Raw genomic sequence first — 16,620 nt, 5'->3', positions numbered from 1 at the left:
ACATGATTCTGCCCGCCAGAAATTGAGCGATATGACCAAACTGGAGGCAACACTTATACCAGATTGGTAACGGTGACCTTTAGAGAGTTATCGAAAGCAATGATCCCGCAACCACCCTGGGACGATATGGTGACTTGAACTTTGATTTGTATGGAACGACGAGGTCTTCCATCGTTGGTGGTTTGAATTAGTGTAATCACGCCAATGCGAGCTGCATTTTCTCATCTTCATGCAATTGTGTACTGATGGGCTTGCAGACATGTTACCCCAAACGTACCAAATCACTATGTTCAAAGAGAGCAACCAGGCGACGCCTAACTAATTTTTGGACTTTGATAACTAGCGAACATCTGATTTTTAAGCAATCCCAACGAACGCCCTTACGACCGTCAGATCCCAATCGAATGCATGGCAATTACTCTGTGCAGTGTGGCAATTTTTGTACAATTCTTTTTATAACACATGGCATTTTTCTCTTTAGAGCATGACAAATCCTTACAACAACATGAAAATCTTAAAAACCGACGCTAGTTTTGTAACATTTCCTCTAATTTTGTTGGAGCAGGTACTTCCGTAGCAAGCACGAAGTAATCCAACAACCCATTCCATCCCATCCCATCAGTGCCTGTTGTTGTTATCCAGAGAGCAGCTTGATGATGCAAGTTGGTTGTCTGCATCCCACACAGCCCGTGGCCTGCCTGCGTGATCCTCCTCCTGACACCATCACTCTCACTCTCACTCTCAGAGGAGGCCCCCCGCCATGAGCAGCAGCAGAGCCGCGCTGCTCCGTAGACTAGTAACCCATCGCCACCGCAGCATCGTCAGCGTCTGCGACGGCATCGGATCACCCCAGCCCCAGCTGATCCGCCACCATTATTCTAATCCCCACCGGGGTTATTCTAATCCCACCCCCGATCTCGCCGGGGCGCGCGCGTTTACTTCTTTGCCCTCCACGCCATGGCCATGCCGCCCGCGCGCGTCCCTGTCGTCGCTGTCCTTCTCCAGCCTGGTTGGAAGGGGCGGGGATCAGGAGGAGGAGGCGGAGGTGCTGGACATGGACGCCGGCACGGTGCGCTGCGCGGCCAACTACGCGCCGCTGACGCCGCTCAGCTTCATCGAGCGCGCCGCGGCGGTGTACGGCGACCGCGCCGCCGTGGTGTACGGGGAGGCCCGGCGGCGCACGTGGAGGGAGGTGCGGGAGCGCTGCGTCCGCGTGGCCGCCGCCCTCGCCACACGCTTCGGCGTCGCCCGCGGTGACGTGGTGAGTATGGAACTGCCGTCACGCTCCCATCCGCCGTTGTCGCTCTCTGCCTTTTTGCTTTGCTTGCTCTCTGCCCGTCCGTGATCTACTCTATCTCAGGGTGAAAAATAGTCGGAGTGATAGTAGGAACTTCTCTGTTTTTTCACTATTCGGAGTGTGCAGGTGGCTGTCCTCAGCCCCAACGTGCCGGCGATGTACGAGCTGCACTTCGCCGTGCCCATGGCCGGTGCCGTCCTCTGCACGTTCAACACGCGCCACGACGCGCCCATGGTGTCCGCCCTGCTCAAGCACTCCGGTGCCAAGGTGTTCCTCGTCGAGTCCAGCCTCCTCGACGTCGGCAGAGCCGCCCTCAAGCGCCTCGCCGACTCCGAGTCCAACGCCGCCAGCATTCCGGTCCTCGTAACCATCTCGGACGACGCCGGCCCCGGCGAAGCTTCCGGCTGCGCGGCGGACTACGAGGGTCTCATCAAGAGCGCTCCATCTGAGTTTGACATCCGGTGGCCGGCGAACGAGCTGGACCCGATCACGCTCAACTACACGTCCGGCACGACGTCGCGGCCCAAGGGCGTGGTGTACAACCACCGGGGCGCCTACCTCAACACCATCGGCACCGTCCTCGCCTACGACATCACCCCGATGCCGACCTACCTGTGGACGGTGCCCATGTTCCACTGCAACGGCTGGCACCTGCCGTGGGGCGTGGCCATGCAGGGCGGCACCAACGTCTGCCTCCGCCACTTCACCGCCGCCGTCATCTTCGACAGCATCGCGCGCCACGGGGTGACGCACATGGGCGGCGCGCCCACGGTGCTCAACATGATCCTCAACGCTCCCACCGCGGACCGGAAGCCGCTGCCGGGCACGGTGCGCGTCATGACGGGCGGCGCGCCGCCGCCGCCCCGCGTGCTCGCCGGGATGGAGGAGCTCGGCTTCGCTGTGTACCACATCTACGGCCTCACGGAGACGTACGGCCCCGCCACCGTGTGCGCGTGGATGCCGGAGTGGGACGCGCTGCCGGCCGAGGAGCGCGCGCGGCTCAAGGCGCGGCAGGGGTTCCAGCACGTCGCGATGGAGGAGGTCGACGTCAAGGACCCGGCGACCATGGAGAGCGTGCCGCGCGACGGCGAGGCGGTGGGCGAGGTGATGTTCCGCGGCAACACCGTCATGAGCGGGTACTACAAAGACATCAGCGCGACCAAGGAGTCCATGGCCGGCGGGTGGCTGCACACCGGCGACCTCGCCGTGCGGCACCCCGACGGGTACATCCAGCTCAAGGACCGGGCCAAGGACATCATCATATCGGGCGGCGAGAACATCAGCTCCATCGAGGTGGAGTCGGTGATCTTCAGCCACCCGGCGGTGCTGGAGGCGGCGGTCGTGGCGAGGCCCGACAACCACTGGGGGGAGACGCCATGCGCATTCGTGAAGCTGAAGGACGGCGCCGGCGCCACGGAGGCAGAGATCATGGGCTTCTGCCGGCAGAGGCTGCCGCACTACATGGCGCCCAAGACGGTGGTGTTCGAGGAGGATCTGCCCAAGACCTCGACGGGGAAGACGCAGAAGTTTGTCCTCCGGGAGAAGGCCCGGGCCATGGGCAGCCTGACCAAGACCGGAAGCAGCAGCAAACTGTAACATTTGTTTGAAAATGATGTGACATGTTCATTAAAATCGAAGCCATTCGGTTGTTAATTAGAGCATCATTTCAAACTAAAACTTTTTACACTCAAACAGAGCAAGCTAAGCACACACAGGCAACAACAGGCACCAAAACACACGGCATCCATAGATTCTCGAGCAATATTTTCAAACTCGTACGCTCAAACAAAGGAAGCTAATAAGCACACACAGGCAACAACAGGTCACAGAGCAACAGTTTTGCGGCAATACCTGACGAGCTAATCTTTCAACTCCTCACCATTGCTATCCAGTAATTTCTTCAATCTGCTGCTCTCACTGCTAAATTGCCTGACTTATGGGAAAAGCTATACTACAGTACCATATGCATATCAGCCAACAATAATGGTGCATCCGGCAAAGAGCTACTGCCTGAGGATTTCCCTCATTTCTGATAGAATCATCGGTGAAATCCTCGGTCGGTCCTTGGGCCATTGTTCTATCTTCAGACGCTTGGTTGAATGGCGTTTGAGTGAACCTGAAGGTGCCTTTCTTCACGATGGCTTACAACCCTGTGCTTCAGCTCCCCACGGTGTGTTGTCAGTTCATCCAATATTTCAGCGTCGATCCTGCTGTCGCAGCTTCCTGAGATAGAGCCATCTTCCTCCTGCGTGCGGAATCAAAAAAGTTTCAGATTAACATAGGACGACAGACACCTTGCGGCACTGCAGAGAATGAAACAATAAGCTGAACTTATATATACCAGTGTGTGTTCATGTTGGACCCCTTCAAGTTCTTCGTACTCCGCCGCATCCAGTTCCCGCAAGTCATTGGGCTCAAAGAACTTGGGGAGTAGGTACTGCCTGATGAGAATCATAAGGAAGAAAGGCAGCGGGAAGAGGATCCCCGCTATCGGTATCCATGTTGTGCCGAAGCATATCAAGAAATACACAATCTGGAAGATGGTAAAGACATATATCGTTCTCGGAGACACTAACTCCACGAATGATGCATGGGGACCTACCAAGACCCTGCAAAGGTCACAATACTAGTGGTTAGTGCAATCTGTTATGAAATCGCTGAATCTTAACAAACGAAGCATTCATTTGTTCAGATTATATGAACAGATGCAGAATAGACATTACTTGTAGCGCCGGCTTGCTCCAATGCACAAAAATTGTATCCTTTCCCAAAACTGGTTCCCTGGTAGGCTATCAATGGCCATGTAGGCAAAGTAACCCCAGAGGACCGAGGTTGGTATCATCTTGATAACCGGCATAGCTCCGACGGAGCCACCAACCAGTAAGGATTGCAGCAGGTTGCTTAGTCTCTGCTCGTTAACACGAACGGGCAAATGTGCTTCGATATGCTTTCTTGGATCAAATTCTCCAGCCAATTTTCCATCCTCGTCGCCTTCACGCAGCACAGCATCCTTCAAGCTCTTCAAGTCCTTGTCAACAGAATCAGCCTGCATAATAGATTTTTTTAGCCTAGAAGCCATTTTGGCAACTGGTGCAGTATCATCTGCTGCAAAAACCTTAAATGTGGTGTGCTTGTGCATGACATGAAGGGGAAATGAGATAGTAAGGTAACAAAGATAGAGAAACTCACATCCTGTTTGTTATCCATTTCGATGAACACTTCATGCATCTTGCCATAGATTTCCAAACTGCTTGCACGGTTCGACATGCCCTCTTTGGCAGTTCGAAGCATCCTTTTGCGCATCAGCTAAATTGACAGAAAAATAGAAAAGGGATGAGCAATGCAGACAACCGTAGCATATGATGCAAATCAGTCTGAATTTCACTAACCTGCCCCTTGAGGACAGCAAGGCTTCTTGTATGCATGGGGGATTGAGGAAGTACTCCATTTGCTGGAGGAATGCCAATCAAACCACATAGCAGGACCTGCACCATATTCACATACTATGAGAAAGGGAAACATGACATGGTAAATCTGAATTTGGAGTTAAAATGTAATTTGGTTTCATAGAGTGATTTTTCTACCGTGCACGGGTAAAATGTACAATGCAGGCCTCTTATTCCCCCTCCTCACTAATAAACGTTCTTATATATGTACCACACAACGAATAAAAATGTATTGTCGTACTTTTCACTAACATACACCGTTAACTATTATATACTAGTAGGTTTTTAACAAAACCGTGAAAAGGCTCACAAAAGAAGAGTCTACAAGTAGAATGAATTAGACACGACGTACCATAAATCCAAGTAACAAAATATCGTAATGGTAGGCAGAAGGTTTCTTCAAATTGAACTCTTGTTGCTGAGCCAACTGTGAAGCTACACTATGATCAAAGAAGTAAAGTCCTGCAACCATCAAAGCAGGCACGATGGCTGCAAATATGTATGCCGGAGGGACGGAAAACAAATCCTGAAAGTAAATCCCGAAAAAAATAATTCAGAACCATGGAATGCAAATATAAGCTTTACTAAGTTTGGACTGTTAAGATCATGAATAATACCTACACATCTAGAACCACAACTCCACTAGTAACTTAACTTTATACCTTTGCTACGGTCCAATGCCCCAGTGAGCTTGATTCCCAGGGAAGTGGACTGAAGAGCCTCCTAGGCACTCCTGAAGGGACACCGCCCGGTAGTGTGTACGAAAATGCCGTCCACACGATCACCATGAGTGGGACACCATAATCAGCAATGAAGCTCCTAACACATCCTGCAAACGGCAACTCAAAGGCAAGATGATCAGTGAAAATAGCAGAGAGTTCGATCGGTTTGAACTTAACTAATAGATAGACACAACAAGATAAATGAAGTAAAGGTGTGACCAACCTATGCCATACAACCATGACCTTGCCCGCCTAGTCTTGAGTGCACTGTATAGCAAACCAATTGAGAAAATAACACCAAGTAGGCCATTGACATATATCCACTGGAACTGGTAAATCGGCGAACCGCGGTCAGAGATCTCAGCATCTTTTGGCATACTGAACTCACTCACGATTCCCTGCAATTTATACCCGTATTAAGTATCCTCCACACGGTGAAAATAACTAGGATTAATTTGCTAGACATGATAGCATACCTTGATAGCTTCTTGCAGGAAGAGAACGGTGATCAACATCCCGAAAAGTTCTCCTGCAACCCTCGTGAATCTGCTTATAACATTGGAAGCATTGAACATTGCCAAGAGAAACAGCATGATAGCAGTCCAAATGCAGACCCTGCACGTCAAGAGATAGCATGCATTTACGTTTACAATATCAAAGCTGTCACATGATGGGGGTAGAATCTGTTTTAGTACCTACTAGTACTACGTACCATCCAGCCCAAGCCAAATATAGCCGTTCTCCTAGACCTGGCTGCTTCTTGGCAAAGTTGTAGAGATACGTATACATGATAATAGTAGGCTCCGCGACTCCAACGATCATCATTGGCTGCCCTCCAAGAATCGCGTGTATTATCCCACATATCGCCGTAGATGCCAAAGTTTCAACTGTGCTGAGAATACCATCTGAAACAGATCACATCTTAGTGTTAGAGATTTCGTGAAAATTCTAACTTACCCATGTGTAGTAGAGTGTGATAATTAAGAGGGCAAGCATTTACTTGTTTAGATTAGATTTTTCACAATGGTATTTATTTGTTGATGTTTTTTATTATGCAAAAAGATTGTACCAGATCCTCCCATTAATGCATTGTGGCATAAAAAGGGAACTAATAATGCACATTATTGTCTTTCCTAAACAAATCAGACGCTTTATTCACCAAATCAAGGTGATTAAATTAATTTTTTATTTTTTGAGGAAAGGGGATTAAAGTAATGAACTCCATGTATTTGGAGGTGAAACATTCTAAGAATCTTTTAACTTCCGTACGTAGTACAAATTTATGGCATATTTGAAAAGATTATACTGTACGGGATTGCAAAATCTCAGTCGACTGAGACTTAACGAAGTCTCATTCAATGCTATATTCGTGAGATCTTACGTGAAGATCTGTGCAAAATTTTCTTTTAATCTTTTCTTTCTTCCTTTTTACATTGTGTAATTTCCGTTTTTACCGAGACTTGGTTAAGTCGAGATATAGCCACACCCCTATACCGTATTAGGAAAACAAACTAAATATGGTGGGGACTCAAACAAAATGTGTGTGCCTTAAAAAATCCAAACAAAATAAATCAAATTTAATTTTATATGGGGAAAACTGTTGTCAATGGATTCTGAACCTTTTGTTTTGAATAAACTAAAATCTGATTGTAAACGAATGCATGATCAAAAAATATAGATGGCTAAGACCATTTTAAAATTTGTCTTACTTGTTTCGTTGCTGAGCTGCTCTCCGAAGGCGATGACAGGGAGCGCGGAGGCGAAGAATATGTACATGGTCGGTGCCAATATCCTGGCAAACATTGGAAGGGAAGAAACATAAGCAAATCCCTCAGTAAATATGTAGAAAATGATCTGGTTGGGGTTGTTTAAATACACAAAATACAAGAAAAAAACTGACCCGAAGCCAGCTCGGAGGCCTGCAAGCCAGTCGTCCTTGTACCAAGGCGCTCTCCCTTTGACATCTGCGACCACTCCCTTGAAGGGGCTCCTCAGTAGATCCATGAGCTGATGAGAGAAACAGCCTCAACTATTATATGAAAAATAGGCATCGAATCAGAGGAGGGGAACAAATGGAACCCGGCGGTAGGTGCACCCGTTTCTTAGAAAAAAAAGTAACCGCAAAAATAGTCGAAAAATCATGAATTTTGACAACAAAGTTGCTCACGCGTTACACTCACGTAAAAATGTTTTGCGAAGAAATGACTTTCGTGGTATTGTTGGCGAAAAAACAAAATCAACACTATATTATAGTTATACTATTGGCTGTATATTGTCCTGGAAATTATTTTTTGCTTAGATTATTTTTACGGGAGTTTTTCCTTATCGAACTTTTGTACGAGTACGCCAGTAGGAAGTTTGTTCGTCAAAAGTTTCAAAGTTTTTTGACTTTTTCCTGAATTACTATTTTTTCCCAGAAACTTTTTTTTAATCAGGTTCATTGAGAACCAGGGTATTTTCCTCGGATCGGGTGGCTTAAACATGGAGAGAAAATCTGTTTGCTTTTGTTTGACCAGAAAGAAGGTGGTAGTAGCAGTAGTACTAGCTAGCTACCAATAGAAACGACGCACGGGGTAAACTAATGTACTCTACACACGACTTGACGAAGAAGAAGAGCTGATCACCTCAACTCGTTGTTACAAAAGACGTCGAGCTCTAGTTACTACTCCCTCCGTTCCTAAATATAAGTCTTTGTAGAGATTTCATTATGAACCACATACAGATGTATATAGATGCATTTTAGAAGTAGATTCACTCATTTTGTTCCGTATGTAGTCCATAATGAAACCTCTCCAAAGACTTATATTTAGAAACGGAGGGAGTATATACAAGAATTTTGTTATAAGAAACTCGAAAGGAAATCAGCCCACTCGTGGACGTGGAGAGTAAATCACACAAGGCTAGCACGAGGTTGCAAAGCTGTGAAATGGAACGGGAGCCGCCGGAAGAAGGGAAGGAGCAACGATCCAGGCGGCGCCGGAGAAGGAGCAACGATCGATCTCGGCCGCCCACAGACATACTAGCTGGAGTAGAAACCAAACCGAGACGCAGACGGACGGGAGAGTCTACGTACCGGTGATCCGAACGCGAGGCGGCGGGCGGCGGGGCTGGCTAGGATGAAGGGAGGAAGCGGCGGGCTCTCCTCGATCGGCGCGGCGGTAGAAACAGCTGGTGTGGTGCCCAAAGGCGGCGGCGGCGGCGACGCGGTGTGGTATCTCGGCCCCGGGCCAAGCCGTGGGCGGCTACTTATACGCGGGCGGGGCGAGACTAATTCCCTTGCGCGTGTCACTGACGAGTGGGGAGGGAGGAAGGAAGTGGGGTGGGTGCGCACACGTGGACCCGACCGGAGGCGCCGACCCCGGGATGGGATCACGGCGGCTGCGGCGGTTCGATGCAGATGTCTGCCCCGTCCCGTGCCGCGATCGGGATGCACGGACACGTACGGCTCGTCAAACGGACGGACCAGAGACCCAGATTATTGGTGGTAGTGTAGTGGTACGTACGAGGTTTGAACTTGGGGTCCCTCCCTCCTACAGCTACTACACCAAGTCCATCATCGGTCGGTTGGTAGGACGCGGAGTACACAGTACTTTTTCTTTGGACACCGATAACGCCCATACGTGTGGCATACTAGACATCCGTCCATAAACCGTGTGTGGCGTGAGCAGGAGGCAGCCCACACGGGCTGTGCGTGGGCGAACGTTAGAATTGCCCACACGTGTGGGCGCAGCTACTTCGTGCCACACGCCCAACAAGTACTCTCATCTCCACCCCGCGCGTGTGGCACAAAGCAAAAATGCCCACACGTCCTGGCGCAGCTATGTTAGGTATCCGTGGGATGACGATTTAGTTGCCTTCCGGGATGACAGACGTAGTTATCCGGGATGGCAAATATAGTTGTAAAAGTATGGCAACTCTATCTGTTTTGGTTAATTATAGTGCCATGTCTAATTTATGATATGCCACGTGTAATCAAACCATAGTTGCCGTGTGTGATTAACTACTTGCCACATATGGTCACACAGTAATTGCCATGTGTGTTTATCTGGTTGCCACGTACGTGTAACTGCAGTTGTCGTCTAGCAACGAATCATAGTTGACATGTGTTTACCTAGTTGCCACGTACGCGCAACTACAGTGGCCATCTAACAACGTACGAGTATCGTATGGGCGAAAAGCAGTTCGCCCACACGCGCGTGGACTAGGTGTTGGCTGTGTGGGCAGAAACTAGTTCGCCCACACAGCGCAGCTGGCAAACCGCGTGTGCGGGGCGTGTGGGCGAACTCTCCAACGCCCATACACCAGCCCCGTCCTACATGGCACGTAAAATCTACCTCAATGTGTCAAGATTCGTGCAAACTCGATTGGACGATGATCCACACGTGTGGGCGAGTTACAAAACTGCCACACGTGTGGGCGTTAATATTTTCGTTTTCTTTTCTACGGGTGACAATACCTTTTCTTTTGAACGGGAAAGCCTCTATGTGTTTATTGCTCATCCAACAAAGTTACATCGTTTAATACAAACTATAATAGTAAACATCATCATTTGATACAAACTGAACTGCCAGATATTCTTGAGAATCTCTCCGAATATTAATATTAGACCCATCACATATTCTCCAAATAACACCAGATTTAAGCAGGTCCAGACCATGCAGAACACCTTGCCAAGGGAGCCAAGCCGATCGTGGAAAAACAATGTTAAGGATATGCCCCTGGAGATAATATTTCTCCTTCACCACCTTTGCGCCTAAGGATTCAGGGTTAACCACCAATCTGCAAGCCTGCTTAGCCAGAAGAGCTTGATTAAATAATCTAAGATCATGAAAATCCATACCTCCCTCGCCTTTAGGCCTAGTCAATTTGTCCCAAGCCAACCAATGAGTTTTCGTCCTATCATTCTCGTCGCCCCATCAAAAACTCCTTATAATCTGAGATAGCTCCTCACAAAACGATGTCGGGAACTTAAAGATACCCATGTCATAAACTGGAAGAGCCCGAAGAACTGATTTGATCAAAGTTTCCTTCGCACCACTAGACGCATATTTTTCAATCCAATCCGATAAAATTTTAAGATCTTTTTTTAGTAGATTAAAATTTACCCGCCTTCATTCTACCTTGAGGCACCGGAAGCCCAAGATATTTATCCTCAAAACCTTCAGTAATAATATTAAAGATTATCATTACCATGGTAGACACTTGATTTTCCATGCTACACTTCTTCCCAAACATAATAGAGCATTTATCTGTGCTCAATAACTGTCCTGTCCCCTTCTTGTAAGTTGAAAGAATATTTCTAATCGTCAAAGCTTGATCAATGGACCCCTTGGAAAGCAGAAGGCAATCATCGGCAAATAAAACATGAGAGATACCTGAAGCATGCATATTCACCTTCAAATCTTGGAGAGCTCCTCTAGCACATGCATCCTGAAGCAACAAAGAAAGAGCCTCCGCCACCAGCAAGAATAGGTACGGAGATAAAGGGTACCCTTGTCTGAGACCACAAGAAGGGGAGAACGAATCCAAAAGTTGACGATTAAAGCGCACAGACACAAGCCATAATCCATTTTATCCGAACCGTATCAAAGCCCAAAGCACCCATCATTCTATTCAGAAAGTGCCAATCTCCCGATCATGCGCTTTAGCTAAATCCAATTTATAAGCATAAAATTCTCCCCGACTGTCCTTAAGCGTGCAGGCCATAAGAGCATTATCAGGAATTAATCTCCCAGGAATAAAAGCGCTTTGGTTTGGTGACTTCCTGTTTGATTTACAGAGTATGTATTCAAAATTTTATTTACAAAAATTGCCATAGTAAAAATAAAGTTGTCATCATTCCAAAAATTTGCCGCAATCCATAAACTGTATTTGCCATGGTGCATAAAATAGTCTGTCTTGCTAAAGCACATTTAGATGTGCTACAAGTATTACACATCTAAGTCCTATGTCATTGATCTTATGCAGAGAATCGTGTAGGTATTTTTTCTTTTTCTTTTTATACTTGATTGAGTCACTTAGATGTGCAATAAGTAGGGCACATCTAGATGTGCCCAAGACAGACCCAAATAAAGTTGCCATGATTCAAATTTACATTTGCCACGGTCCCATAAAAAGTATTTTTGCCATGTTGCAAAAAGAAAGACATTTGCCGTAATCCATAAACTAAATTTTCTATGGTCCCATAAGAGGTAATTTTGCCAGGTTGCAAAGAAAGAAAATTTGGTGATCTACATATACATAAAAAGATAATTACCGATGCCATGTACAAACAAAAATGCCAAGGGTGCGTACCAACTACTCTCTTTGTAAAGAAATATAAGAGCGTTTAGATCACTAACATTTTAATTATCTAAATACTCTTATATTTCTTACGGAGGAGTGCTTTTTTCTGAAAGATCCAGCAAATTGCTGGCTTGATTCAGATTAAGCAGGAAGCAACGAAAGCATAACATGGTGAAGATCCGAAGATCAAAGAAAAAGAAAAACAACAACCCTATTGGTTGTAGAACAACACTCCACTCCACGGAACTCCATCCACCCACTACAAGGCAACGCAGCTCCGACTCTGATGGTGAGCTACGAGAAGCTAGGCATAGTTGGCATCATGGAAGATCGCCGAACGGACCACCTATCGCGCGTCATCGTACGCCACCGGGGCCTCTCCACCACAGCTTCGACTTCACAACAACAAACAACCGAGGCAATCTCACGGAGACGCCGGAGAAGAGACGACTACCTTGACCAATGCCATGCTTTTGACCTTGCTCACCCCATCATCGTTGCCACAGAAGCCACTGTGCACGTCGTCCGTAGGAAGCACCATTGGGATCAAGATCTTCAAGACGGTGCCCTCAAGAGGGGAAATGACGCTGAAGACGATGCCACAACCCGATCCTACAACAAGATCTTGGTTTTCACCTAAAGGGCTTGATCCGGGAGTAGGGCTGCAAAGATCCCTGACGACGCCTCCAAGGAGGATAACGACGCCCACGGGCGCCGTCGCCGCCGGCCGGCGAGCACCGGCCAGGCTTTCACCCGGAGCAACCATTCCCACGCAGTCGACCAAAGGCCGACAGGTACCTCCACTGGACCGCACACCCCCAATGCGGCGAGCACGCCAACGCTGCACGGGGCCACCACCATCCTCTACGCCGAGCCTGCAGAAACCAGATCGGGCCCTGCACCCCACGCAACCACCACAACCGGAGCCTCCCTGCTCCAGGCATCCACCACGGCCGGAGCCTTCGCTCCAGGCATCCACCACGGCCAAAGCCTCCCTGCTCCAGGCAGTGACATCCGGGCACCACTAACCGCCGCCAGCCAGCCCATCGATCGCAGACCGGGAGCAGACCAGCCAGATCCAGATCCCAGCTGGAGATCACACGGCCGAAGCCGCGCCGCCACCAGCGCCGGCGCCCAGTGACCAACCAAGCCTTCGTGTCGTGCACACCACGGCGACCGCCGTCGCCTCGCTAAACCGTCGCCACCATCCGCGCTCGCGAACCAGACGCGGTCAGCATGCAGCACCGCGCGCCCTCGATGCGCCAGATCCGCAGTCTAGAGCGCCTCCTCCTATGCGCGCCAGCGCCCTCGTGCGCAGCCTCGCCAGCCAGAAGGGCCGCCCCGGACGTGCGCTGCCGCCCGAGCATCCGCCGAAGCAACCGGCCCGCACCAGCCAGCCCCGGACAGAGGAGGAGAAAGGCCCCACCGCCGCCGAGCCGCACGGGCTTTGCCTGGTGACTGCCACCTGCGGCGGTGAGTGGTGGAAGAGACGGTGGCTGGGGTGCTCGTGGCGGCGGCTAGGGTTAGCTCCTGAGCCGCCCGTGGGAGCGACGGGGGGGCCGTATCGGCTTCTTTGGCCAAGGATTAAACCTCCGACTCTTCACGGAGGAGTACTTGCTTTTGGGCTAGAAAAACACATTAATGGCAAAATAAGTGTGTAAAAGTTTGCCATGATTGCAACGAATAGCGTCAATTTTAGGACCTTTGGGAGGTTAGGCAACGGACTGTTAGTCACCGATGGATGTCTCATTTCGGGGATACCTTGAGTTTTTCTTGTGCGGCACTCATGCACGCAACCAAAGAAAGCACGGTGCTCCGCTGCAGTCGGTTCCGTAGACGCCGACCTTTCGTCCACAGCAAAGAGTTTGTTTTCGAGATGAAAGGCGGAGACAAAGAAAATGGCGTCCTCTTGGATGCGGACGTTTGGTTCCTCGGTGTATCTACACCCTATATAATTCTTTTAGTAATTAAATAAAAGGTAAAAAATCTGAAAATATTTTTAAATAAACTTGACCTTTCATCGTACTTGTGAGAAAATTTTCACAAAAGGAAAAATCTCCCTTTGACTTCTTTTCAAAAATACAATTTTTTAGCTAAAATAGTATGAATAGTGACTATAATAGCAAATATATTTTTTTTGTCTTTTTTGCGCTGAAATTAACTTTTTTCCGTGAAAATTTATATACCAGTGCGAAAGTAGTCAAGTTTATTCTAAAAAACTTCTAAGCTGTTTTAACTTTTTGTTTAATTATTAATTTTCTTTTCATATAGGGTATGTACAACCAAGTTTCGAAGTGTATTTTCTCGTCCTCGTCCTCGTCCTCTTCCTCACGGGATGGGAGGAATCGCGTGCACAGCACCGAGCAGGATGTTTTTGGCTCGGGCCGGGCAGTCTCGCTGGGTCACCGTGGAAAAAGGTGGCGAGACGGTTGCGCCACGCCATTGCCCGTCCGTGCCTACTGCCTAGCACCTCGTAGGAGTACTAGCTAGGATCGATGCAGATCGCTGTGTGATAGCGCGGTTGATGTGCATGTCTGGGGAGGGCGCGCGCTGGAAGCCGGCCGGATGGATACCCTTTGCTTGGTCTCCAGTTTTGGATTTGCACATGCCGTGCAAGTGAAACAAAATCGGATCGATGTACTAGAGTACAGCCTCTACTTTTTTTACTAGTGCAGCTGTGCTGAACGGACCTATATATCGAGTGAGTGATGAGCGTGTGCATCCTGTATGCACAGTTTGTCACATCGTCGATCTTTCCACGACCGAACAGGTTCCAAGTTCCAACGTCATCCTCCCACGCCCGGATAGGTCAAGTTTCGACATCGTCCTTGCACGGCCGAATAGGTGAAAAATGGCACCTCCGCAGTCCGGTCGTGGTCAGGCCGATTGTGCACGGGACGGGCCTAGATATCCACTAGTGTAGTGTAGATACGTAGTAAGTCCTCCGACCACACGCGTTAGCGAGGAAAAAATGTGTGTAATGACATCATCATAAAGTTCAAAAAAGAAAACCGTGTGCATTAACTCGAACCGTCCGTGATCAAGGACTCATCGCACATGCTTGGCTAAGACCAGCCGTTGCGATACCACGGACACGGTTCACGGAAGGGCTCGCCTGTGATGAGTGGAAACATCGCACATACTGTAGTGAGATTGAGTGAATTGTGTAAGTGTTGTGCACACAATTGTTCGAAAATCAATCATGTATGATGTTGTTCGCAGGGTTACTAAGAAATGAAGGCGTGCGACGTATGGGCTATCACACGTGGGTGGATAAACATAGTCATGTGCACATATTTCATTGTCTGGTCTTCTTTTGCCTCTGTGTGGCGTACGTGTCGCCGTCGGGTGGAGTGAGAGTCATCGATGACTCAATTCGGGAGTGCCCTGAGTTTTTCTCTGCGGCGCCCACGCAGCCAAAACGAACGCACCGTCCTCCGCTACAGTATACAGAAGCCTAGAGCATAATTGGTTTGCTACCAACATTTGGCATTGCCAATATTTGGCAAGCCAACATTTGACAAAATCAAAAGTTGCCAACATTTGACAATCTTTTATGAGATTGGTAGTGAAAATTAGCAAGCAACCAATTTCTAACCAACATTTAGCAATTGCCAAAATTTGGCAGGCCAACTTCTAGCATCAAACCAATTATGGTCCTACTATGCCGTGGTAGGCACGGTTCCGTGGAAGCTCCCGGCACTTCGGGCATGTTTGGTTTGAGGCTTGGAGCAAAATTGCCTGGCCACAAGCTTCCCTAGGATCTGCCTGGTCTTTGTTTGATCAGTGTCTTAGACAATCTGAGTCTAGCCTGGCCTGCAAAAGCAGACAAAATCATTAACCTGTGTTGGCCACCAGGCAATGCGATTAGCCTGGGTCAGGCGTCCCACTCCATATGGAATTGCCTTGCATACGATCTTTTCTCATCCGATTCCGTACGACAAGAGACATGCTTGATTCAATCTGATGTGGCCCACAAGCCCAGATCAATCTTATCATACACAACTTTGGATGAATTTCATCGTACGTGTAGCAACTCCACTCCATATGCCTGGGTGTGCTCCTGGGCTGCCTGGCATTTTTTTTATTATTTCTTTTATACAGCATGGTGGATGTGCAATTTTTTAGTGCTAATTGTACTGTAGCATAGTAGCAGCCTCCCACGCACAAACCAAACTGCATGGGCTACCCTACCCTCAGGCAATATTTTTCTCCAGGCATGAACCCCATGTCTTCATCCAAACAGGCCCTTCGTCCACGCCACAGAGGTCGTTTTCCATGCCTTTCTCCAAAGGAGGAGACCAAGAAAATGGCGTCCTCTTCCTCTTGGGATGGGAGGAATCGCATCGCATGCACCAAACCGAGCGGGATGTTTCTAGAGAGTTATCGAGGGAGGTGGTGCTCGGGCCGGGCATTCTCGTCTTGCGCGGTGACCGCAGATGCACCATGCCATTGCCCGTCCGTGCCTACTACGGTACTACCTACCTAGGAATAAGATTGATGCAGATAGCAGAATCATGGACTTGTGGCGCTGGAAGCCGGATGATAGATACTCTCTTTGCTTGGTCTCCAATTTGGACTTGCACAAGCCGTGCAAGTGAAGAAAAAGAAAACCGGATCGACGTAGAGTACAACCTCTACTTTTTTTACTAGCAAAAGAAAAACATTTCTTCTCCTGTCTCAACGGACGTAAAGAGTGAGTGGTGAGTGTGCCGTGCACCGACTCCTTCAATGTGTATAGCCCGTCACGCAATGTCGCGTCACCTAGGACATGTTTGATAGGCTGCATGTAGAGCCTACCTAGGCCTGCGCGGTGCAAAAATGGGACACTTGGTATAGGCTCATGTGTTTCTCGACCCACACAAAACTT

At 48.7% G+C, this 16,620-nt stretch overlaps 2 protein-coding genes across 2 annotated transcripts; one reads left to right on the top strand and one right to left on the bottom strand.

Annotated features, from left to right (window-relative positions):
• The first annotated feature begins 584 nt into the window (after positions 1-584).
• Positions 585-2,950, top strand: LOC123098898 (butanoate--CoA ligase AAE1). Its single transcript, XM_044520972.1, has 2 exons — positions 585-1,261; positions 1,424-2,950. Exons 1-2 carry the CDS (start codon positions 761-763, stop codon positions 2,891-2,893), a joined length of 1,971 nt encoding a protein of 656 aa, XP_044376907.1. The 5' UTR covers positions 585-760; the 3' UTR covers positions 2,894-2,950.
• LOC123098897 (boron transporter 4) lies at positions 2,906-8,704 on the bottom strand. The gene is made up of 13 exons (XM_044520971.1): positions 8,539-8,704; positions 7,366-7,472; positions 7,175-7,257; positions 6,178-6,370; positions 5,942-6,080; positions 5,689-5,863; positions 5,406-5,572; positions 5,096-5,269; positions 4,687-4,782; positions 4,487-4,603; positions 4,021-4,343; positions 3,639-3,906; positions 2,906-3,542 (listed from the first exon to the last, which is right to left on the bottom strand). Exons 2-13 carry the CDS (start codon positions 7,467-7,469, stop codon positions 3,381-3,383), a joined length of 2,001 nt encoding a protein of 666 aa, XP_044376906.1. The 5' UTR covers positions 7,470-7,472; positions 8,539-8,704; the 3' UTR covers positions 2,906-3,380.
• Positions 8,705-16,620: the final 7,916 nt, after the last annotated feature.

Source organism: Triticum aestivum, chromosome 4D (genome assembly GCF_018294505.1).
Source record: "Triticum aestivum cultivar Chinese Spring chromosome 4D, IWGSC CS RefSeq v2.1, whole genome shotgun sequence".
Taxonomy (NCBI): domain Eukaryota; kingdom Viridiplantae; phylum Streptophyta; class Magnoliopsida; order Poales; family Poaceae; genus Triticum; species Triticum aestivum.
This window is presented reverse-complemented; position numbering and strand designations above follow the sequence as displayed.

What these genes read in the sequence shown, in the direction of transcription:
- LOC123098898 (XM_044520972.1), top strand. Translation starts at nt 761, where the DNA reads ATGAGCAGCAGCAGAGCCGCGCTGCTCCGTAGACTAGTAACCCATCGC. An exon ending in GCGTCGCCCGCGGTGACGTG is followed by an intron (nt 1,262 to 1,423) that starts GTGAGTATGGAA and finishes CGGAGTGTGCAG; the next exon opens with GTGGCTGTCCTCAGCCCCAA.
- LOC123098897 (XM_044520971.1), bottom strand. Translation starts at nt 7,469, where the DNA reads ATGGATCTACTGAGGAGCCCCTTCAAGGGAGTGGTCGCAGATGTCAAA. An exon ending in GGCATTGGACCGTAGCAAAG is followed by an intron (nt 5,270 to 5,405) that starts GTATAAAGTTAA and finishes ATTTACTTTCAG; the next exon opens with GATTTGTTTTCCGTCCCTCC. An exon ending in TTGCTGTCCTCAAGGGGCAG is followed by an intron (nt 4,604 to 4,686) that starts GTTAGTGAAATT and finishes CTGTCAATTTAG; the next exon opens with CTGATGCGCAAAAGGATGCT.